Here is a 25932-nt window from a genome sequence, read left to right on the forward strand (position 1 = left end):
GACCTGGGCCACAGACATGGGAATACACGGGACTACAAGGTGACCTGGGCCACAGACATGGGAATACACGGAACTACACGGTGACCTGGGCCACAGACATGGGACTACAAGGTGACCTGGGACACAGATACGGGAATACACGGGACTACACGGTGACCTGGGCCACAGACATGGGAATACACGGGACTACAAGGTGACCTGGGCCACAGACATGGGAATACACGGGACTACAATGTGACCTGGGTCACAGACACGGGACTACACGGTGACCTGGGCCACAGACACGGGACTACAAGGTGACCTGGGACACAGATACGGGAATACGCGGGAATACAAGGTGACCTGGGTCACAGACACGGGAATACATGGGACTACAAGGTGACCTGGGCCACAGACATGGGAATACACAGGACTACACGGTGACCTGGGCCACAGACATGGGAATACACAGGACTACAAGGTGACCTGGGCCACAGACATGGGAATACACGGGACTACACGGTGACCTGGGCCACAGACATGGGACTACAAGGTGACCTGGGACACAGATACGGGAATACACGGGACTACACGGTGACCTGGGCCACAGACATGGGAATACACAGGACTACAAGGTGACCTGGGCCACAGACATGGGAATACACGGGACTACACGGTGACCTGGGCCACAGACATGGGACTACAAGGTGACCTGGGACACAGATACGGGAATACACGGGACTACACGGTGACCTGGGCCACAGACATGGGAATACACGGGACTACAAGGTGACCTGGGCCACAGACATGGGAATACACGGGACTACAATGTGACCTGGGTCACAGACACGGGACTACACGGTGACCTGGGCCACAGACACGGGACTACAAGGTGACCTGGGCCACAGACATGGGAATACACGGGACTACACGGTGACCTGGGCCACAGACATGGGACTACAAGGTGACCTGGGACACAGATACGGGAATACACGGGACTACACGGTGACCTGGGCCACAGACATGGGAATACACAGGACTACAAGGTGACCTGGGCCACAGACATGGGAATACACGGGACTACACGGTGACCTGGGCCACAGACATGGGACTACAAGGTGACCTGGGACACAGATACGGGAATACACGGGACTACACGGTGACCTGGGCCACAGACATGGGAATACACGGGACTACAAGGTGACCTGGGCCACAGACATGGGAATACACGGGACTACAATGTGACCTGGGTCACAGACACGGGACTACACGGTGACCTGGGCCACAGACACGGGACTACAAGGTGACCTGGGACACAGATACGGGAATACGCGGGAATACAAGGTGACCTGGGTCACAGACACGGGAATACATGGGACTACACGGTGACCTGGGCCACAGACATGGGAATACACAGGACTACACGGTGACCTGGGCCACAGACATGGGAATACACGGGACTACACGGTGACCTGGGTCGCTGATGTGAAGATCAGGATTTTGCGTTGCCTAGTCGCATGTAATCACTACACACAGGACAGCGACTGACAATTGTATAGAATCCAGGACTGCGGAATTTGTGGCCGCAGTTCACACACAGGAATAATTTGCACGGGCCGCTCTGCTATTTCACTTTTTAGCTGCAGCTCTAACATGGTCGCGAGACATCAGGTCAGACAGATGTTTGGGTGCCCAAGCCTAGCGCTAGCCATACACATGAGATGCCATCTGTCCCGGCCTCCCCATACACAGGAACGCTGGACTCGGCCTTAACCCCTGAGTGACCGGCCCAATGTGCCCATTTATGTGGTAATCACTCTGGGGGGCTTAAACATATCCCATTGATTTTGAGATTTTTTGTTCATGACACATTGTACTTTTATGATAATGGTAAATTTATGTTGATATTTATAAAAATATCAGAAATTTTACAAAAATTTCAAAAAATTTGCAATTTTCGAACTTTGAATGATTGTTCCTTTTATTGAGTCATAACGCACAAAATCATGAATAAATGAAATTTCCCTCATGTCGGTTTTACATCAGCACATTTGTGAAATGTTGTTTTATTTTGTTCGCCTTTGAGGGTATGTGCACACGTTGCGGATTTTGCTGCGGATCTGCAGCGGTTTCCCACGCATTTACAGTACCATGTAAAGCTATGGGAAATGAAATTTGCAGTGCACATGCTGCGGAAAAAAACGTGCGGAAACGCAGCGGTTTATATTCCGCAGCATGTCAATTCTTTGTGCGGAATCCGCAGCGGTTTTTCACCTGCTCCAATAGAAAACTGCAGGTGAAAACCCGCAGCGGAAACCGCAATAAAAACCGCGATAAATCCGCAGTAAAAACCGCAGCGGTTTTGCACTGCGGATTTATCAAAACCGCTGCGGAAAATTCCGCAATGGAATCCGCAGCGTGTGCACATGGCCTTGGAAGGTCTGAAAAAGGGAAACATTAATGTTACAGTTTTAAAGAAATTTACAAAATGTATTTTTTAGGGACCTATTAAGTTTTGAAGTGACTTTGGGGGTCCTATATATTGGAAACCCACAAAAGTGATAGCATTTTAAAAACATCGCCCCTTTACGTATTGAAAAGTGCTTTGAGTTTATTAACCCTTCAGGTATTAATGCCAAGTGGTGGCTGTGTGGAGGTGGGCCCTGGAGGTGGTCCCCAGAGGTGGTCCTCGGAGATTGTCCCCAGAGGTGGTCCCCGGAGCCGGCCGCACGGCCTCTGCAGCATCAGAGCAGCGCAGGCTGACAAGTCCATTGTAAAGTTGTTTTTTGCCATCACGTGGAGACAACCCCTTTAACTTCACCCTTATAACTCTTCTATGGCTTCTTCTGGCCCCTATAATAATTGGCTTTTTTCCGTGGCGTTCAGTGTGCAGCACACCGAGAAATAACGGCATCCTAGTAATCCCACAATGGCGGTGTGCCCATTACACGGGGCAGATGTATCGCCGGGTGTCCACTGTCAGTCTGCGGATACGTGACCCGGCCTGCTGTGATCAGGCCCTGGTGCCCATTACTAGTCCTAACCTGCAGATTTAATGCTGCAATTCAGAGGATAAAGTCATTGGTTCTAGTAATAGGCCAGAGGTGGTGTTCTTAGCCGCGCGCCGATGTTCTCCCTCCACTCCTGTCTCGCTGTACAGCTCGCCATCTTTAAAGCTTAGAAGGACAATTCTGGATCATTTTATTTAACACCTAAATCTTGTATTTATCTCCCACCCCCACGTGCCACCATTTTTCAGCCAGCACATCAGCCGCCAAGCTGTGAGCACAAAGTGCAGCGTCAGATTTTTGGCCCGGATTCTGCTCTGCCTTCACATCTCGGAGGAACCACCTGAGCCCGATGGAGCCAGCGAGAGCTCTTGGCTCTACACCTTTCCAGGCCATGAATCTTCAATGCCCGGCACGAGCAGGAAAGAAGCCGCTGGCTCCAAACCTGATCCTCATCGTAACTCATGCCCGACTCCAGCTTCTTGGCTCTCGGTAAGGTTTGTAGGGCTGATTCACACGGACACGTTCAGTCTGGATAGGAAAAGCAGCACATGTGCTAAGAAATGCTCCCACATCGCTTCCCCATGTCAAATTGTTCGGAAGATAAAACTTCCACCAGGAACACAGTGGATGATGGTGGTTCAGATCCGAAGCGAAAAGTAGAAAAATGTTTTATTTAGGGTGTGAGGGTCAGCAGCGAGGTCAGAGCCTTTAGGACTGGACGCATTAATGGTCCCTGAAAGTCAGCTGTGGCTGTACGTCTCGTACAATAAGTGGCCGACGTGTCTGCTGGGCGGGTGACGTGTATGATATCAGGCCGGGTGTGCAGCGCTGGGGTCACTGATGAGATTATCACAGCACTTTATCTCCATGCTGAATCCTGCCATCTAGTGGACACAAAGTGAAGGACGGCACGTTGGCCCAGTAACCCTGTGTCTGACAGGTACATGGTCCTTTATTTAATATTTTCAATTCTTTTTATCTTTATTCCTCATTCTTAGAAACATATTGGAATTAAGCTATAGAATAACTTAAGCAATAAATTCCCTTATACAATGTCCCCTGGTAAACCAGCATCTCCTAACAGACAAGGTCAGGCTGAACGTAGAGGAGGTATATGGGAACGCTTCCCCCCAGCCCGATAGTAACGGTTTTATCTGAAATATAGGAGCGTCTACTCTGCCACTGGAAGGGGACAATCTTTGCCCTAATTTACACATCTCACATTCTCATCAATACAGAATTACTAGATCCATTTGTCTGAATATTATTATTATGAATGTTATCATTGCATCTGTGTTAGCAGCGCATTGGATCAGTTTTTATTTCTGCAAATGATCTTAGCGATGACCCTAAATACAGTAATACAACCCATTATTGTCCTATCATACTGAATATGGAGCCAAAATATTGGAGGCGGCATAACCAAAAATGCAGAATACACCTATGTGACCACAAAGTATCACTGGTGAAAATGGCGTCAGGTCCCCGGTACAGAAGAAAGCGCAGATCTAGGGACCGATACATTTATAATTTACTGTGATCTCGTCTATCTCATCCCTTGGTAGCCTACAATGGCTTGGGAGGCCACACTGATATGTTCTTCCTTGGCCCCCAGAGGCCACACTGATCTCTTCCTCCTTGGTCCCCGGAGGCCACACTGATCTGTTCTTCCTTGGTCCCTGGAGGTCACACTGATCTCATCCTCCTTGTTCCCCGGAGGCCACACTGATCTGTTCTTCCTTGGTCCCTGGAGGTCACACTGATCTCATCCTCCTTGTTCCCCGGAGGCCACACTGATCTGTTCTTCCTTGGCCCCCAGAGGCCACACTGATCTCTTCCTCCTTGGCCCCCAGAGGTCACACTGATCTCATCCTCCTTGTTCCCCGGAGGCCACACTGATCTGTTCTTCCTTGGCCCCCAGAGGTCCCACTGATCTGTTCTTCCTTGGCCCCTGGAGGCCACACTGATCTGTTCTTCCTTGGCCCCCAGAGGTCACACTGATCTGTTCTTCCTTGGCCCCCAGAGGTCACACTGATCTGTTCTTCTTTGGTCCCCAGAGGTCACACTGATCTGTTCTTCCTTGGCCCCCAGAGGTCACACTGATCTGTTCTTCTTTGGTCCCCAGAGGCCACACTGATCTCTTCTTCCTTGGCCCCCGGAGGCCACACTGATCTCTTTTTCCTTGTTCCCCGGAGTCCACACTGATCTGTTCTTCCTTGGCCCCGGAGGCCACACTGATCTGTTCTTCCTTGGCCCCGGAGGCCACACTGATCTGTTCTTCCTTGGCCCCGGAGGCCACTGATCTGTTCTTCCTTGGCCCCCGGAGGCCACACTGATCTGTTCTTCCTTGGCCCCCGGAGGCCACACTGATCTCTTTTTCCTTGTTCCCCGGAGGCCACACTGATCTGTTCTTCCTTGGCCCCCAGAGGCCACACTGATCTCTTCCTCCTTGGTCCCCGGAGGTCACACTGATCTCATCCTCCTTGTTCCCCGGAGGCCACACTGATCTGTTCTTCCTTGGTCCCTGGAGGTCACACTGATCTCATCCTCCTTGTTCCCCGGAGGCCACACTGATCTGTTCTTCCTTGGCCCCCAGAGGCCACACTGATCTCTTCCTCCTTGGCCCCCAGAGGTCACACTGATCTCATCCTCCTTGTTCCCCGGAGGCCACACTGATCTGTTCTTCCTTGGCCCCCAGAGGTCCCACTGATCTGTTCTTCCTTGGCCCCTGGAGGCCACACTGATCTGTTCTTCCTTGGCCCCCAGAGGTCACACTGATCTGTTCTTCCTTGGCCCCCAGAGGTCACACTGATCTGTTCTTCTTTGGTCCCCAGAGGCCACACTGATCTCTTCTTCCTTGGCCCCCGGAGGCCACACTGATCTGTTCTTCCTTGGCCCCCGGAGGCCACACTGATCTCTTTTTCCTTGTTCCCCGGAGGCCACACTGATCTGTTCTTCCTTGGCCCCGGAGGCCACACTGATCTGTTCTTCCTTGGCCCCGGAGGCCACTGATCTGTTCTTCCTTGGCCCCCGGAGGCCACACTGATCTGTTCTTCCTTGGCCCCCAGAGGCCACACTGATCTGTTCTTCCTTGGCCCCGGAGGCCACACTGATCTGTTCTTCCTTGGTCCCTGGAGGTCACACTGATCTGTTCTTCCTTGGCCCCCGGAGGCCACACTGATCTCTTTTTCCTTGTTCCCCGGAGGCCACACTGATCTGTTCTTCCTTGGCCCCCGGAGGCCACACTGATCTGTTCTTCCTTGGCCCCGGAGGCCACACTGATCTGTTCTTCCTCGGTCCCCAGAGGCCACACTGATCTGTTCTTCCTTGGCCCCGGAGGCCACACTGATCTGTTCTTCCTCGGTCCCCAGAGGCCACACTGATCTGTTCTTCCTTGGCCCCGGAGGCCACACTGATCTGTTCTTCCTTGGCCCCCGGAGGCCACACTGATCTGTTCTTCCTTGGCCCCGGAGGCCACACTGATCTGTTCTTCCTCGGTCCCCAGAGGCCACACTGATCTGTTCTTCCTTGGCCCCGGAGGCCACACTGATCTGTTCTTCCTTGGTCCCTGGAGGTCACACTGATCTGTTCTTCCTTGGCCCCCGGAGGCCACACTGATCTCTTTTTCCTTGTTCCCCGGAGGCCACACTGATCTGTTCTTCCTTGGCCCCCGGAGGCCACACTGATCTGTTCTTCCTTGGCCCCCGGAGGCCACACTGATCTGTTCTTCCTTGGCCCCCGGAGGCCACACTGATCTGTTCTTCCTTGGCCCCGGAGGCCACACTGATCTGTTCTTCCTCGGTCCCCAGAGGCCACACTGATCTGTTCTTCCTTGGCCCCCGGAGGCCACACTGATCTCTTTTTCCTTGTTCCCCGGAGGCCACACTGATCTGTTCTTCCTTGGCCCCCGGAGGCCACACTGATCTGTTCTTCCTTGGCCCCCGGAGGCCACACTGATCTGTTCTTCCTTGGCCCCCGGAGGCCACACTGATCTGTTCTTCCTTGGCCCCGGAGGCCACACTGATCTGTTCTTCCTCGGTCCCCAGAGGCCACACTGATCTGTTCTTCCTTGGCCCCGGAGGCCACACTGATCTGTTCTTCCTCGGTCCCCAGAGGCCACACTGATCTGTTCTTCCTTGGCCTCCGAAGGCCACACTGATCTGTTCTTCCTTGGCCTCCGAAGGCCACACTGATCTGTTTTTCCTTGATCCAGAGAGGCCACCATGGTGTCTCTTTCCTCAGAAGTCCTGGGTCTATTACTAGCTGGTCGCGGTCTCTTCCTGCCTCTCATGTGTTTCCTCCATCAGATGACGCTGTGTTAAGTATTCGCCTCTGATTTCACTGTGTTACTTCCCAACCCTTTTATGTCAAAGTGACACCTCCAAGTTGACTGCTTCTAAAATGCCCCTTGGCACTTGCTGACACTGTGGATCTGCACAGCAAGTTAAAATCCCACCTGATCAATAAGGAGACAAGGCAGTCCGGCCGACCGCTCGATATTTTTTTATCTGTCTTCAGCCCAGTCCTGCTGATGACATCCCCCCTTCTCCTACAAAGACACTCAAGGGCATTAGACCCTTGCAATGCTGCATTTTATATTTTAGAAATTTTCAGATGCCTTCAAGAGAAAAAAAAAAGTTGACTGTCTTGGCCTTTGCTTAATAAGATCTTTATGATTTATTTCAATTTTTAATTGAAAAAATTTGCGAATTAATTGATTTTTGGGACTTGCCAATTAACGTTATAATTGGGCGCATGATAAATTTAGCTGCATTTGTGCTGGCGACCCTCTCCGTGCTCCGCGCATCTTGTAATGGCTGCCGTTGGTGGATGCAGGGGGGAGAAGGGAAGAGGGAGACATATTTAAGATGCCACCGCTTCTCTGCTCTATAATTTAAAGAGGGGGAAAAAAAGGACATGAAAGCTAATAAGGACTGCGGTGACAAGCTGGGACGCCGGTGACACCACGGGGCATAAATTCAATGGCGAGCGGACACAGAGCGCAGACAATTAACCCTGTCATTGCTGGTAAATAGTCCACACAATAAATCTGCTTTTGGATAATGAAAAGAAAATACGGGAGGATGAACCCGTCCTCTAAATATCACAATTACGTAACGTTTAATTATTGTAAGACTGCGCACAAATCATATATCGCACCCCCAGCAGATATTGGCGACCATATTACACAACAGCAGAACTTACAATCTAATGAGGAAATATTCACTATAAGACTCTTCTCTAAACACTAGAAACCCTTTTTAATAATGATGTCAGTGAGGATAATCACAAGGTTTAGTGCATGTCATATAGTTACTGTGTCCCCTTCTCAGCACGGATCTGTTCATCCTGTCCATGCTGGTTCATGAGCATCATGCAGCAGACACTGGCGTCTACAGCAGCACAGATGAACTTTGTGGAGGGATCGTTCCTTGTAACCTTTATGGCTTTTGGCTGGTGCGTTTATAGCACGACTACGTGTCTTTTTTGCAAATGTGGAGCATGTCTGATGAAAATATTGCGCTCCTCTAGATCGGTGTGCCCCATTGTGCTCGTTAGACCCTGCAGCCACTTCTCTGCCACTCCGGGTCATTATAGAAGAAGATGATAGTTTGGCTTTTCCCGGTTCCCAGCCCGTTACCATGTGATAACGAGGCAGCGAGCGGCGGCCCCTCCGCGGAGGACAGGTGAGGTGACAGCTGTCACCCCGCTCTCCGCTCCAGGCAGATCAAGACGTGTTTGAACCTTGAGATCTGGAGCGGCGATCCTTCTCCATCCGGAGATTTCTGTGGAAGAAGCCTCATTACACCTAGGGTTTGCTGAGGCTTCGGCAGATTTTCAGTGCGACTTAACTTAATCCCTGTGTAGGCCTCGTGTAAAGCAGGCAGATCAGGCCGGATAACGCTCTATATCCCGGCGTCTTGTCTACTAAACCGGCGCGATTCAAGGCCGCGGACATTCCGGAGAGAACAGGATACTTGTTCACAATCTTCTGTTCCATAAACGCTTTATGGTTCCCCAGAAAACAATTTACGCCACAATTTCTTTCCAAGGATTATTTGATCAGATTTGAGACCAGATCAATATTTTTTTCTCTGGTTAATGTGGGGCGCCGGTGCAATCAGCTGCACAGTTTTATCACGATGGAGGAAAGCGATAAGAGTCATGTCTGCTGGCCGAGGACAATGTGATCGATAATGAAAGTAGCAATTTTCAATACCTCATTTGAATCATTAAAGGGGTCTCTTTTTTTGGACTTTTACAAGTTCCCCCTTCAATAGCCGATCCCACTATAAGCCATTAGTAAGGCTCACAATGTAATGTTTGGTCCCGAGGAACAATGCTAGGAAACCTGCAAGACCCCAGGTCTGCTCTCGGCCCTGACCTGGCTAATACAGGGGCTGATTGAGGAGACTATGGCCACACACAGCGTGGTGCGGCCCCCATAAATTGCCTACAGATGCCTCCGTACGATCTGAGGAGCTCTCCATCCTGTGCACACAGCCGGCCGGGGGAATCGCATGTGTTTTCCTGTTGCAATCATTTAGCGAGCACAGAAAAGGCCGTTGATACATTGACATAATAAGGCTCGGCGTGAAACAAATAATCTTATAGTCTTTTATTAGCCATTTGTGCCTCTTGATAAATAGGCTCCTGCGCGGGTAACGGCCGCATTGGATCAGCTGCACCGATCCCCCGCTAACACCACGTGTAACAACAAATTGCTTTAACAACATTTGCGCCAGTTATGGATTGAAATGGCAGCGGCGCCTGACGTTAAGTGGATTCCTCAATTTTCTATGTGTTTTTTTATTATTATGTTATAATTGAATTATATGAATTTGAACACGGGCTGCTCAAAAGGAGGCTTCCAATAAAGAATGGCATGGAGATTTGTCACGGGCGGACGTGGGGAGCGCCGCGCTTGGGCGCCAGTCGTTTCCATTGCGGAAATATGTAACTATAAATATGATAAAGGTTTTTATTCTGGAGGAGGGGGTCACAGACAAGGAGGCCATTTCTGTGCCATCAAATTAAAGGGCAGAGTTTCCGGATTCCCTGAAGGAACAACACAGCCTCATTCATTCAAATGGCCAAAAATCATGTGATATTAAACGGTTTATTCAGGGATTTTACATAATCAGCCCTAGAATAAGACGTGTAACAAAATAAGACAAAAAGAAATGACTTGTCCTATAGAGCCTTAAAAGAAAAAGCGCAGCATGTAAAAATGCATTTAACATAACTCAATGTTTTAGGTGCATAGTCTCAGAATCTCTGCACCGAAAAAAGCATCAAAAAGCAATAATCGGAGAAGATTACTAGTGTGTAGAAATGAATCAGCGTGGGAGCGTGGTCAGCCTCACCTGTCCAGTGTGCGGCCCCTACATTGCCCCATGTGTGGCCCCTCCAGGAGTGTCCAGTGTTAGGCCCCTACATTGCCCCATGTGTGGCCCCTCCAGGAGTGCCCATTGTCCAGTGTGTGGCCCCTATATTGCCCCATGTGTGGCCCCTCCAGGAGTGTCCAATGTGCGGCCCCTATATTGCCCCATGTGTGGCCCCTCCAGGAGTGTCCAGTGTGCGGCCCCTATATTGCCCCATGTGTGGCCCCTCCAGGAGTGTCCAGTGTGCGGCCCCTATATTGCCCCATGTGTGGCCCCTCCAGGAGTGTCCAGTGTGCGGCCCCTATATTGCCCCATGTGTGGCCCCTCCAGGAGTGTCCAGTGTGCGGCCCTACATTGCCCCATGTGTGGCCCCTCCAGGAGTGTCCATTGTCCAGTGTGCGGCCCCTATATTGCCCATGTGTGGCCCCTCCAGGAGGGTCCCCCTGTCCAGTGTGCGGCCCCTATATTGCCCCGTGTGGCCCCTCCAGGAGTGTCCATTGTCCAGTGTGCGGCCCCTATATTGCCCCATGTGTGGCCCCTCCAGGAGTGTCCAGTGTGCGGCCCCTATATTGCCCATGTGTGGCCCCTCCAGGAGTGTCCATTGTCCAGTGTGCGGCCCCTATATTGCCCCGTGTGGCCCCTCCAGGAGTGTCCATTGTCCAGTGTGCGGCCCATATATTGCCCCATGTGTGGCCCCTCCAGGAGTGTCCAGTGTGCGGCCCCTATATTGCCCATGTGTGGCCCCTCCAGGAGTGTCCATTGTCCAGTGTGCGGCCCCTATATTGCCCCATATGTGGCCCCTCCAGGAGTGTCCCCCTGTCCAGTGTGTGGCCCCTATATTGCCCATGTGTGGCCCCTCCAGGAGTGTCCCCCTGTCCAGTGTGCGGCCCCTATATTGCCCATGTGTGGCCCCTCCAGGAGTGTCCATTGTCCAGTGTGCAGCCCCTATATTGCCCATGTGTGGCCCCTCCAGGAGTGTCCATTGTCCAGTGTGCGGCCCCTATATTGCCCATGTGTGGCCCCTCCAGGAGTGTCCATTGTCCAGTGTGCGGCCCCTATATTGCCCATGTGTGGCCCCTCCAGGAGTGTCCATTGTCCAGTGTGCGGCCCCTATATTGCCCATGTTTGGCCCCTCCAGGAGGGTCCCCCTGTCCAGTGTGCGGCCCCTATATTGCCCATGTGTGGCCCCTCCAGGAGTGTCCATTGTCCAGTGTGCAGCCCCTATATTGCCCATGTGTGGCCCCTCCAGGAGGGTCCCCCTGTCCAGTGTGCGGCCCCTATATTGCCCATGTGTGGCCCCTCCAGGAGTGTCCATTGTCCAGTGTGCGGCCCCTATATTGCCCATGTGTGGCCCCTCCAGGAGTGTCCCCCTGTCAGGTTGTGTTCCCGGCGCAGTCAGGAAGCACTGCACATTTCTGAGGACGCGTCAGTTTATTATCGGGCCTGCTGTGAATTCATCCTGTGAGATGTGTCCGTCTCCTGCCTCATCAATCACACAGGAGAGCGGCCTCATGTCACTGGGGAAGATCCTATCCAGAATGAGCTGACGAGATCCCTCACAGCTGCCGCTCTATCCCTGGGAAAGCTGGGTGACACTGGGGGCTGTGCGCAGCTGGCCGGTGTACTGGCATGGAGACCACGCTTCCAGCTTTCCCACATACCCGTGTTTCGCCTCATTTCGCAGCTGCTCCCTGTAAAGCGGCCTGAACGCTTCATTATCCGATGCCAACGTTGCAATTCTTTGGGCGGCCGTTAATTACAGGTAAAAACAGCAGAGATTAAAAAGGCAGAAAAGGAATTCGTCTCCTGTAATAAACTGGCGGCTAATTCCCCAAACAGATTAGAACACGCGCTAAGTTACGGGGAGCGGTGATTATCTGACTTTATTAGGATGCCGGGCGGCGGGTTTTATTTTCCAAGGATAACTCCGTGTAAATCATCTTAATTAACAGTGAGGTGGCAGGCGCTGGTATCGGACGGGGGCTCCTGCGCGTATCGCCGGGACACGGGACGGCCATTACTATGTAAATGGGTCATTATCTCCGGGCCCGGCCCGAGGACCTGATTATCGGGGGCTCGGGGACTGTGCGCACCACCACAATCATCTCCGGTTATTATTTCTTTCATTTGGCAAAATATCCCGTAGAATTTCCACTTTAGAACAAGGAGGGACAGTAAACCTGCACCAACCCGACTGTCTGCACATGCGAAATGCACGCTATTGATCTGTGTCATCAGGCCATGACTTTGGGGGTTTCCCATATGCAGGACCCCAAAAGTCACTTTAAAACTGAACAGGTTTAAGTTTTGTACATTTTTTTGAAAAAATGAAAAACTAGTGACACATTTTTAAAACATTCTAAAATGCCAACAAAATAACACAGGACTTTACAAGTGTGCGGCTGTAAAGCCGACATGAGGGATGCCATTTATTAATGGTTTTTGTGGTGTCTGGAAGAAAGGAATAATCAGTTTGAAAATTGCTAGATATGGTTTTTTTGTGAAATTTCTGATATTTTTATAAATAAACATATCAACCTAAATGTATCATTATCATAAAGTACCATGTGCCATGAAAAAAAATCAATCTCAAAATCATTAGGATATATTTAAGCATTCCAGAGTTATTACTACATAAAGTGACACATCGGATTTTAAAAAAATTGGCCCGGTCACTAAGGGGTTAAATGGATTAAATCTTTTATGAGTTCATAATCTGGACAAAAACCACAAAACCAAGATACTGATGCGAACCAGACTCCTCCCCTTTATTGTGGCATCTCCAGACTCCTCCCCCTTACTGAGTGACTATTCAGGCCCCTCCCTCATATTGAGCTGCTCTCCAGACTCCACTGCCTTATTTAGCCACTCAGACTCCTCCCCTTTGACTTGCTCTCCAGGCCTCTCCCCTATATTGAGCTGTTCTCCAGGCTCCTCCCCCTTTCTGCTCCTACCTCCAGGCTCCTCCCACTACCTTCCAGGCTCCTCTCCCTTATTCCGTGACCATACAGGGTCCTTCCCTTATTGCGCCACTCTGCAGGCTCCTCCCCCTTATTCTGTGACCATACAGGGTCCTTCCCTTATTGCGCCACTCTGCAGGCTCCTCCCCCTTATTCCGTGACCATCCAGGGTCCTTCCCTTATTGCGCCACTCTGCAGGCTCCTCCCCCTTATTGCGCCATCATCCAGGGCTCCTTCTTAGGCCTCGTTCACACGATCAGTATTCGGTCAGTATCTGTAGCCAAAACCAGAAGTGGAACAATGAGAGGAAAAGTAGAACAGCTGGGTGTGGCTACAAATACTGAGCGTGTGAGCGCGGCCTTACAGAGACCTTCCTCTCAGTCCATGTGTGGACATTTCCCCTGGTAGAACCTGTGTGTCCGTGATGTGATGACCATGAGCCCTTCTCACAGCGATTCATGGCCAATCTGAACAAGCTGCAGTGTAAAGCATGGAAGGATGCGACGTGGCCGGAGGCTCTGATGAGCCCGGACTGTTTGTTTCAGGGTAGAACCCCAGTAGACGATGCCGTGGGACTGGAGACTCCGAGTATAACAGTAGCCCGAAGGCTGGAAAGTGTCACAAGCAGTGACAATGGTGTATAATAGCAGCTTTCTGCGATGCCGCACTCTGCGGCTATGGGTGACACTGGGGGATCTGCGCACAGCTATAGGGGCTCCAGCTTGTCTGCATTGTCCGCTGGAGACTGAGGTAGTCGGAAACCCACCCCCGTCTCATCGGACCCTCCGGCTGCAGTAGCAGCAAAACTTTGAAGAAAAGAATTTGCATTTCATCCTTAATTTTCAGCCATTTTTTACCCGAACCTGGCATGTGACAGGCCAGCCAAGGACGGGCTTGTTGCTTCTGTAACACGGACCTCTCCCTCCCCGTCTCATTTCTACACACCCGGCCATCTGCCAAATCAAGGAGCACTAAAGAGCCAAATTCAATTTCTCCCCCGCTAACCCCCTCATAGCACCGCTGTTCATAATCTGGGACGGAAGTGCCCTCGACAAAGTGAACATGACAGCGACATTGTCTCTTCTGTCACATCTCATGTGCTGAGCGCCTAAAAAGTCTCATAAAAATGTATTTGTGTTGGCGCGGCGTTCTGGAGTGTGCCCGTGTGTGTATGCGCCAGAGCCCGTGGAGATTAATCCCGACTAGATCTGATTTCATGTGTCGCCTTCTATTGTCGGCATCTGCTGCTCGCTGCCTGCTCATCCCTGGCTGCAGGCGCGCATACAGATCCTGATATTAAATGCCCCCCGCTCATCCATTACAGCCAGGGGGCTACAAGGAACATGTGTCGGACCAGGGGAACATGCTGCCCCCCTAAATGCTCCACATCTCCGCACACAGATTTCAGGACCCTCCAGAGCTCCAGGTGCTTTGTGACCTGACAAATTGAATCAGGGAAAAATAATTTATTTCCGCTGCTGTTCCCGGCCTGTTAGACGGAGAATTTACATCAGAAAGATGACTGTAATAAGCAAAGAAATTACCGGGGACGGCGGCGTCACTGTATAATTGTTTGTAATGTCACCTGTCCTGAGGGGCGACTGACGCTATTACATTTCAGGCGTATAGCTCAGGGAACAGTGCTGGCGAGGGGGGGTGCTGGCGAGGGAGGGTGCTGGCGAGGGAGGGTGCTGACCAGGGGGGGGGGGGTGCTGGCGACAGAGGGTGCTGACCAGGGGGGGTGCTGGCGACGGAGGGTGCCGGCGAGCTTACTGATCACAACTAATACAACAGAGACTTAATATTATGGTATTGTCAGCCATGACCTCATCATCTAAGCTCAGGATGTAATGGGTGGTATGACTGCCCATTTGTGCTCCTGGGTGTTGGAAACCTCAAGGAGCCTGCAGTGAATGGAGCCAATGGGGAGGGGGACAAGCTCAGGAGCCTGCAGTGAATGGAGACAATGGGGAGGGGGACAAGCTCAGAGGCCTGCAGTGAATGGAGACAATGGGGAGGGGGACAAGCTCAGGAGCCTGCAGTGAATGGAGACAATGGGGAGGGGGACAAGCTCAGGGGCCTGCAGTGAATGGAGCCAATGGGGAGGGGGACAAGCTCAGGAGCCTGCAGTGAATGGAGACAATGGGGAGGGGGACAAGCTCAGGGGCCTGCAGTGAATGGAGCCAATGGGGAGGGGGACAAGCTCAGGAGCCTGCAGTGAATGGAGACAATGGGGAGGGGGACAAGCTCAGGAGCCTGCAGTGAATGGAGACAATGGGGAGGGGGACAAGCTCAGGAGCCTGCAGTGAATGGAGACAATGGGGAGGGGGACAAGCTCAGGAGCCTGCAGTGAATGGAGACAATGGGGAGGGGGACAAGCTCAGGAGCCTGCATGGACTCTAGGGTGGGCTCATCATTGGGCTCTTAGGCTTTCTGTCTCCTGTGATCCTTTCTCTATAGATAATTCTATAGTTATACCTCTGGATTTACCGATTTGTTCTCTTTCCCCTTTATCTGCAGTAAGAACTCTATGCTGAAAGACACCATGCCACCAGGTACTCCTAAGGTGAGTAATACCCGCCTGTTGTCTGCTCTGCTAATAATGCCCACTACAGTAATGGTAACTAACAGAGGGCGCCATTATTTTTTTGTGCCTGGATTGGTATTTTCCTGCATATTACTGAATGTGAAGCTGTGACTTTCTCTTTTGATATTTTAATATAGTAATTGTCTCATGTTACATTAAATACTGGAAATGTGAAACAAAAATATCACCAAGAATAATCTGTGTAAAAATACATTTTTTATGAGACTATCCATGTTACACGTATTATACACAATCCTCCAAAAAGAGTCAACAACAGCACAAGAGTAAAGCAAATATCGATACAATCAACACTGATATTACACCACCAAGAGGGAAAAGCGATGGAGGAGACGGCACTGGTCCATCACTGATCTGCAAGTGATGGAAATGGAAACTAAACTTACAAACCGTCCCAATATCTCCAGTCTGAAGTCTGAGCCTCCTGCAGAAATCCTAGCACCTCCGGCCTCGGCTGCTGTCGCTGAGGTCTTGGGCTTCTCGCACACTTCCGTCGGCAGTGTCCCATCGTAATGCGTCGAAGAGACGTACCAACGGACGTTTAATAAATAGAGTTAAAACGGACGCAACGTGTGCAGTGTTTTGACGGATGCGTCAGGCTCAGAGTGGAAACACGGGATACGTCGCTGGATTCCAGTATGGAACAGATCCTGCGTCCATAGGATCCTGTTTTTTCAAAACACGACGGATTTCAACGTGAGACAAAAGATGGAAGTGTGAAAGAGGCCTAAAATGGTCGTCTGAGGAATGTTCTGCTGCTGATTGTACAAATTCTCAGGATCCGCTGCCAGCAGCTCCTGTGTAATCACCGACCAATGACCTCACGATGGAGACAGGTCCGGAGACGCTGCCGGCTGCTCCTGTGTAATCAATGATGTCCTGATGGAGACAGGTCCGGAGACACTGCTGGCTGCTCCTGTGTAATCACCAACCAATGACCTCACGATGGAGACAGGTCCGGAGACGCTGCCGGCTGCTCCTGTGTAATCAATGATGTCCTGATGGAGACAGGTCCGGAGACGCTGCCGGCAGCTCCCGTGTAATCACCGACCAATGACCTCACGATGGAGACAGGTCCGGAGACACTGCCGGCTGCTCCTGTGTAATCACCGACCAATGACTTCACGATGGAGACAGGTCCGGAAACACTGCCGGCTGCTACTGTGTAATCACCGACCAATGACCTCATGATGGAGACAGGTCCGGAGACGCTGCCGGCTGCTCCTGTGTAATCAATGATGTCCTGATGGAGACAGGTCCGGAGACGCTGCCGGCAGCTCCTGTGTAATTACCGACCAATGACCTCACGATGGAGACAGGTCCGGAGACACTGCCGGCTGCTCCTGTGTAATCACCGACCAATGACCTCACGATGGAGACAGGTCCGGAGACGCTGCCGGCTGCTCCTATGTAATCAATGATGTCCTGATGGAGACAAGTCCGGAGAAGCTGCCGGCAGCTCCTGTGTAATCACCGACCAATGAAGTCCTGATGGAGACAGGTCCAGAGACGCTGCCGGCAGCTCCTGTGTTATCAATGATCAATGATGTCCTGATAGAGAAAAGTCTGGAGACGCTGCTGGCAGCTCCTGTGTAATCAATGATGTCCTGATGGAGACAAGTCCGGAGACGCTGCCGGCAGCTCCTGTGTTATCAATGATCAATGATGTCCTGATAGAGAAAAGTCTGGAGATGCTGCTGGCAGCTCCTGTGTAATCACCGACCAATGACCTCACAATGGAGACAGGTCTGGAGACGCTACCAACACGGGAGCACATTTAGTGTCCATAGAAGAAAAAGGTGGCACTCATCGTTCCTTTATAAGAACTGTCTTTTATTGGTTCACCTTTTAAAACATGCCAGCAGGAAGGTATTTATTAGAACACAATGGATCACGGCAGTTTCGCGCCTCCTGCGTTTTAACGGGTCCTGGCACATTTAGGCCACACAGGCGGCTCATAGTAGTGCGAGGAACATATGTGAAAGAACGGCTCCTGGACACTTTGGAAAAATGGCCACACCACTGGTTCCAGCATCAAATTAATGTAACACCGAGCAGTGAGTGACCGAGAAAAGAAGACTACAGGGGGTCCGGCTACCAAATATTAAGCCCCCACACCATAATCATGGGAGTAAGACCGGTGTGATGTCCCTCATTGGCCATTATTGTGTCCAAGACAAAAGCCAGACTCATTGCTGAAGAGAACTGACCTCCATACCGGCCTCTGTTCCCCGTCTGGAGAGCACGTGGACAATGCCAAGAAAAGGCCACACCATTCCTATTCACATGTATTTCTGCACGTGCATACTGCAGACTGAGTTAATCTCATTTTATTTTAACTTACAGTATATTTCCATTTTTCAGATAAATATTTGCAGATAAATAACGTCACCATCCTGTGAGTTCTATATGAGTGCTTTAATTTGATTCCCTGGAGATAAGATCTACCCCATTGAGATATAAGCCCTACTCCAAAAGTAAGTCCACGTTACAGGCAGGCCCCGGTGTTTGCAGTTGGACGCACAGGTAAACTGCCCAGGCCCCACTCTCTTATTCAATGATAAATATGGATTGTTTTTCATGGAACAAAAAATAAGCCCAAACTCCTCTTTAGGAGCAAACATAGTTTATTTCGTTTGTGTGTTTTAGAACAACAAAATAAAATAGAGGGAAAAAGGCAAATTGAACATAATTTCACACAAAACCCCCAAAATGGGTCGGATAAAATTTTTGGCACCTTTCCAAAATTTGTTTGAAGCATGTGATGCTCGCTCAGACTCGCCGGTGGCGAGTAACAGGTGTGGGTAATATGAAAATCACACCTGAAACCGGATAAATGCTCGTTTAGCTAATCAATCCCAAATTTAGTAGCACTTTGGTCTCTAACATCACATTTTTCTCTGGGCTACTAGCACTACCCTTATCTCTATGGCGCTATTCCTCTGTTTTTCTATACACTACAGCAATCCGTCTGATGAAGATTGATGACGGAGACCGAAACGTTACTAAAATTAGAATTGTTTGGCTAAATAAACATGTATTCTATATTCTGCATACAAGAGTGCCAGATTCCATTTTCTACATCGTCAAGGAGTTGTGTTTGTATTCCCAGTATATATAATGATCGCACGCTGTGATTGGTTAATACAGAGGTTTCTCCACTGCTGGACCCCAGGACGCCCTGATCTGGTGTCACCCCCTGGGTTCTCGGCACTTCCATGTACTATTCCTCCATATACTACACTGACTCCACGTACTACTCATCTGCCCGGATGTGTGTGCTGATATTTGCTTCACTTTTATGCTGTTGTTTATGCCTCCTTCTGTAAGAACGTTTCAGAGGTCCATGATATTATTATTATTATTATTTATTTATTCCATGGTGCTTTACATGTGAGGAGGGGTATACATAATATCCCTGCTTTTAATCTAAATCTTAATTTAATCTTTTTAGCTTTCTTATTTTGCTTTTGCATATGGTCTAATAACATTTTTATTTTATATGAATTATTTTTGCCACATAGATGCTTCACATTTGTACGATTTAGATGTGTAATATTCTAATAAAATATTATAAATGTTCAGCTCAGACTGCCTCCCCGCATCCATCATAACTTGCCAGACTGAGAGGCGTAATACATTTTACGTCTTATATTATACAAAGTTTCATTAAATTAAAGAAATCAATGAATCATATTAATGAGAAATGTATCTATAAATGAAAAAATGCAAAAAAAATCTGACTGAACTGTAGCAATGTTTTCCTTCTGGATTATTGGTTGTCAGGAGCCTTTTGTATTTGTGACTTGTCAAGGGTTAATCCTCTCCAGATCTCTATCTCCATGTTTCCTCTGGTGATCGCCCCCCATTACAGCGCCCCCCATTACAGGGAAGCATTTGATTCATATCACTAAGCGGATCCGGCACGGGAGCAGAAAGGATTAAGATAGTGTTAAGTCTAATTTACTTTTAGTGCAATTTCACAGGATATTGCCCCTTCTGACTGCTCAGATGAGGAGAAGAGATAATTGTCTGAATCCCGATGACAAGATCTAAGACTTGAAAGTGGAGGCGGCGATCTTGGCAGAAAAGATGCGATGAGGGTCATTATAGAAAATAGTCTGTTTTATCAAATAATGCAAAAGTGATGCGTTTTTAACATGTTCACATGTAGGGGTGTACTTACATTGTAAGTGGGCAGCTGCGGATACTATGGACACTAGGTAGCACATCGTCACTGCTCTCCAGACCCCGAGCTACATGTGAGAGCACAGGAGAAGCCCAGCGCAGCTCCCCCAGCCCAGCAGGGAAGCATTTTAGTTGACAAACAGTCTCATCTGCCGCGTGAGTGAGAATTAAATAGGGCCCATGTGTTGTTCCTAGCAGAAAGGGCCCAGCTGAGCCCCAGAGGCCCGGCCACTGCTCGCCCTCTTCTGTAAAGGCCGCAGAATCCATCATGAAAAGTGAATCCCTGCGGATGAAGACTTTCATCAGGCATCAGACGAGGCTTTGAAGATCCTCAGTCTGGAGTATTGAGCCATTTCCAAACTTTCTGATTTACATGGAGTAATGTCTTTGTTTAAAGTGGCTTCAAGCTGTTTTATTCTGAAGTCCTCTGATGTTTTCTGTTGGCCTCCATGTCTTCCTTCATCCCTCCACAAGTACAGAAGGAAATCTGACACAGGACAGAGGATAGTGAAGAGCACGAAGTGCAGAGGGCCCAACACTAGGGGGCAGCACAGAGAAAACTGCCCTTTATCTAAGGATTCCAGGCCTCACAGGACTTACAGGAGCCGGCATGAGTGCAGAGGGCCCAACACTAGGGGGCAGCACAGAGAAAACTGCCCTTTATCTAAGGATTCCAGGCCTCACAGGACTTACAGGAGCCGGCATGAGTGCAGAGGGCCCAACACTAGGGGGCAGCACAGAGAAAACTGCCCTTTATCCACGGATTCCAGGCCTCACAGGACTTACAGGAGCAGGCATGAGTGCAGAGGGCCCAACACTAGGGGGCAGCACAGAGAAACTGCCCTTTATCTACGGATTCCAGGCCTCACAGGACTTACAGGAGCCGGCATGAGTGCAGGGCCCAACACTAGGGGGCAGCACAGAGAAAACTGCCCTTTATCCACGGATTCCAGGCCTCACAGGACTTACAGGAGCCGGCATGAGTGCAGAGGGCCCAACACTAGGGGGCAGCACAGAGAAAACTGCCCTTTATCTACGGATTCCAGGCCTCACAGGACTTACAGGAGCAGGCATGAGTGCAGAGGGCCCAACACTAGGGGGCAGCACAGAGAAAACTGCCCTTTATCTACGGATTCCAGGCCTCACAGGACTTACAGGAGCCGGCATGAGAGCAGAGGGCCCAACACTAGGGGGCAGCACAGGGAAAACTGCCCTTTATCCACGGATTCCAGGCCTCACAGAACTTACAGGAGCAGGCATAAGTGCAGAGGGCCCAACACTAGGGGGCAGCACAGGGAAAACTGCCCTTTATCCACGGATTCCAGGCCTCACAGGACTTACAGGAGCAGGCATGAGTGCAGAGGGCCCAACACTAGGGGGCAGCACAGAGAAAACTGCCCTTTATCCACGGATTCCAGGCCTCACAGGACTTACAGGAGCCGGCATGAGTGCAGAGGGCCCAACACTAGGGGGCAGCACAGAGAAACTGCCCTTTATCCACGGATTCCAGGCCTCACAGGACTTACAGGAGCCGGCATGAGTGCAGAGGGCCCAACACTAGGGGGCAGCACAGAGAAAACTGCCCTTTATCTACGGATTCCAGGCCTCACAGGACTTACAGGAGCAGGCATGAGTGCAGAGGGCCCAACACTAGGGGGCAGCACAGAGAAACTGCCCTTTATCTACGGATTCCAGGCCTCACAGGACTTACAGGAGCAGGCATGAGTGCAGAGGGCCCAACACTAGGGGGCAGCACAGAGAAAACTGCCCTTTATCCACGGATTCCAGGCCTCACAGAACTTACAGGAGCAGGCATGAGTGCAGAGGGCCCAACACTAGGGGGCAGCACAGAGAAAACTGCCCTTTATCCACGGATTCCAGGCCTCACAGGACTTACAGGAGCCGGCATGAGTGCAGAGGGCCCAACACTAGGGGGCAGCACAGAGAAAACTGCCCTTTATCCACGGATTCCAGGCCTCACAGGACTTACAGGAGCAGGCATGAGTGCAGAGGGCCCAACACTAGGGGGCAGCACAGAGAAACTGCCCTTTATCTACGGATTCCAGGCCTCACAGGACTTACAGGAGCCGGCATGAGTGCAGGGCCCAACACTAGGGGGCAGCACAGAGAAAACTGCCCTTTATCCACGGATTCCAGGCCTCACAGGACTTACAGGAGCCGGCATGAGTGCAGAGGGCCCAACACTAGGGGGCAGCACAGAGAAAACTGCCCTTTATCTACGGATTCCAGGCCTCACAGGACTTACAGGAGCAGGCATGAGTGCAGAGGGCCCAACACTAGGGGGCAGCACAGAGAAACTGCCCTTTATCTAAGGATTCCAGGCCTCACAGGACTTACAGGAGCCGGCATGAGTGCAGAGGGCCCAACACTAGGGGGCAGCACAGAGAAAACTGCCCTTTATCCACGGATTCCAGGCCTCACAGGACTTACAGGAGCAGGCATGAGTGCAGAGGGCCCAACACTAGGGGGCAGCACAGAGAAAACTGCCCTTTATCCACGGATTCCAGGCCTCACAGGAGCCGGCATGAGTGCAGGGCCCAACACTAGGGGCAGCACAGAGAAAACTGCCCTTTATCTATGGATTCCAGGCCTCACAGGACTTACAGGAGCAGGCATGAGTGCAGAGGGCCCAACACTAGGGGGCAGCACAGAGAAAACTGCCCTTTATCCACGGATTCCAGGCCTCACAGGACTTACAGGAGCAGGCATGAGTGCAGGGCCCAACACTAGGGGGCGGCACAGAGAAAACTGCCCTTTATCCACGGATTCCAGGCCTCACAGGACTTACAGGAGCCGGCATGAGTGCAGAGGGCCCAACACTAGGGGGCAGCACAGAGAAAACTGCCCTTTATCCACGGATTCCAGGCCTCACAGGACTTACAGGAGCAGGCATGAGTGCAGAGGGCCCAACACTAGGGGGCAGCACAGAGAAAACTGCCCTTTATCCAAGGATTCCAGGCCTCACAGAACTTACAGGAGCAGGCATGAGAGCAGAGGGCCCAACACTAGGGGGCAGCACAGGGAAAACTGCCCTTTATCCACGGATTCCAGGCCTCACAGAACTTACAGGAGCCGGCATGAGTGCAGAGGGCCCAACACTAGGGGGCAGCACAGAGAAAACTGCCCTTTATCCACGGATTCCAGGCCTCACAGGACTTACAGGAGCAGGCATGAGTGCAGGGCCCAACACTAGGGGGCAGCACAGAGAAAACTGCCCTTTATCCACGGATTCCAGGCCTCACAGGACTTACAGGAGCAGGCATGAGTGCAGAGGGCCCAACACTAGGGGGCAGCACAGAGAAAACTGCCCTTTATCCACGGATTCCAGGCCTCACAGGACTTACAGGAGCAGGCATGAGTGCAGAGGGCCCAACACTAGGGGGCAGCACAGAGAAAACTGCCCTTTATCCACGGATTCCAGGCCTCACAGAACTTGCAGGAGCATGCCTGAGTGCAGAGGGCCCAACACTAGGGGGCAGCACAGAGAAAACTGCCCTTTATCCACGGATTCCAGGCCTCACAGAACTTACAGGAGCCGGCATGAGTGCAGAGGGCCCAACACTAGGGGGCGGCACAGAGAAAACTGCCCTTTATCCACGGATTCCAGGCCTCACAGGACTTACAGGAGCAGGCAAGAGTGCAGAGGGCCCAACACTAGGGGGCAGCACAGAGAAAACTGCCCTTTATCTACGGATTCCAGGCCTCACAGAACTTACAGGAGCAGGCATGAGTGCAGAGGGCCCAACACTAGGGGGCGGCACAGAGAAAACTGCCCTTTATCCACGGATTCCAGGCCTCACAGGACTTACAGGAGCCGGCATGAGAGCAGAGGGCCCAACACTAGGGGGCAGCAGAGAAAACTGCCCTTTATCTAAGGATTCCAGGCCTCACAGGACTTACAGGAGCCGGCATGAGTGCAGGGGGCCCAACACTAGGGGGCAGCACAGAGAAAACTGCCCTTTATCCACGGATTCCAGGCCTCACAGGACTTACAGGAGCAGGCATGAGTGCAGGGCCCAACACTAGGGGGCGGCACAGAGAAAACTGCCCTTTATCCACGGATTCCAGGCCTCACAGGACTTACAGGAGCCGGCATGAGTGCAGAGGGCCCAACACTAGGGGGCAGCACAGAGAAAACTGCCCTTTATCCACGGATTCCAGGCCTCACAGGACTTACAGGAGCAGGCATGAGTGCAGAGGGCCCAACACTAGGGGGCAGCACAGAGAAAACTGCCCTTTATCCAAGGATTCCAGGCCTCACAGAACTTACAGGAGCAGGCATGAGAGCAGAGGGCCCAACACTAGGGGGCAGCACAGGGAAAACTGCCCTTTATCCACGGATTCCAGGCCTCACAGAACTTACAGGAGCCGGCATGAGTGCAGAGGGCCCAACACTAGGGGGCAGCACAGAGAAAACTGCCCTTTATCCACGGATTCCAGGCCTCACAGGACTTACAGGAGCAGGCATGAGTGCAGGGCCCAACACTAGGGGGCAGCACAGAGAAAACTGCCCTTTATCCACGGATTCCAGGCCTCACAGGACTTACAGGAGCAGGCATGAGTGCAGAGGGCCCAACACTAGGGGGCAGCACAGAGAAAACTGCCCTTTATCCACGGATTCCAGGCCTCACAGGACTTACAGGAGCAGGCATGAGTGCAGAGGGCCCAACACTAGGGGGCAGCACAGAGAAAACTGCCCTTTATCCACGGATTCCAGGCCTCACAGAACTTGCAGGAGCATGCCTGAGTGCAGAGGGCCCAACACTAGGGGGCAGCACAGAGAAAACTGCCCTTTATCCACGGATTCCAGGCCTCACAGAACTTACAGGAGCCGGCATGAGTGCAGAGGGCCCAACACTAGGGGGCGGCACAGAGAAAACTGCCCTTTATCCACGGATTCCAGGCCTCACAGGACTTACAGGAGCAGGCAAGAGTGCAGAGGGCCCAACACTAGGGGGCAGCACAGAGAAAACTGCCCTTTATCTACGGATTCCAGGCCTCACAGAACTTACAGGAGCAGGCATGAGTGCAGAGGGCCCAACACTAGGGGGCGGCACAGAGAAAACTGCCCTTTATCCACGGATTCCAGGCCTCACAGGACTTACAGGAGCCGGCATGAGAGCAGAGGGCCCAACACTAGGGGGCAGCAGAGAAAACTGCCCTTTATCTAAGGATTCCAGGCCTCACAGGACTTACAGGAGCCGGCATGAGTGCAGGGGGCCCAACACTAGGGGGCAGCACAGAGAAAACTGCCCTTTATCCACGGATTCCAGGCCTCACAGGACTTACAGGAGCAGGCATGAGTGCAGGGCCCAACACTAGGGGGCAGCACAGAGAAAACTGCCCTTTATCCACGGATTCCAGGCCTCACAGGACTTACAGGAGCAGGCATGAGTGCAGAGGGCCCAACACTAGGGGGCAGCACAGAGAAAACTGCCCTTTATCTACGGATTCCAGGCCTCACAGGACTTACAGGAGCAGGCATGAGTGCAGAGGGCCCAACACTAGGGGGCAGCACAGAGAAAACTGCCCTTTATCCACGGATTCCAGGCCTCACAGGACTTACAGGAGCAGGCATGAGTGCAGAGGGCCCAACACTAGGGGGCAGCACAGAGAAAACTGCTCTTTATCCACGGATTCCAGGCCTCACAGGAGCAGGCATGAGTGCAGAGGGCCCAACACTAGGGGGCAGCACAGAGAAAACTGCCCTTTATCCACGGATTCCAGGCCTCACAGAACTTACAGGAGCAGGCATGAGAGCAGAGGGCCCAACACTAGGGGGC

At 51.4% G+C, this 25932-nt stretch overlaps 1 protein-coding gene and 1 long non-coding RNA gene across 7 annotated transcripts in view; one reads left to right on the plus strand and one right to left on the minus strand.

The window, feature by feature from the left end:
* RNF220 (ring finger protein 220) overlaps window positions 1-25932 on the plus strand; it is a 335721-nt gene that overhangs the window by 221484 nt on the left and 88305 nt on the right. For 3 of the 4 annotated variants that reach the window (XM_077277404.1, XM_077277403.1, XM_077277405.1), the window contains one exon: window positions 15856-15901. In XM_077277404.1, coding sequence (XP_077133519.1) covers window positions 15856-15901 — 46 coding nt within the window. Of the gene's footprint in view, window positions 1-15855; window positions 15902-17782; window positions 17810-25932 lie in introns of those variants that run through there. The other variant, XM_077277407.1, reaches the window with a different exon arrangement.
* LOC143788055 (uncharacterized) overlaps window positions 1-25932 on the minus strand; it is a 71458-nt gene that overhangs the window by 18032 nt on the left and 27494 nt on the right. The window lies entirely within an intron of this gene.

Source organism: Ranitomeya variabilis, chromosome 8 (assembly GCF_051348905.1).
Source record: "Ranitomeya variabilis isolate aRanVar5 chromosome 8, aRanVar5.hap1, whole genome shotgun sequence".
Classification (NCBI taxonomy): domain Eukaryota; kingdom Metazoa; phylum Chordata; class Amphibia; order Anura; family Dendrobatidae; genus Ranitomeya; species Ranitomeya variabilis.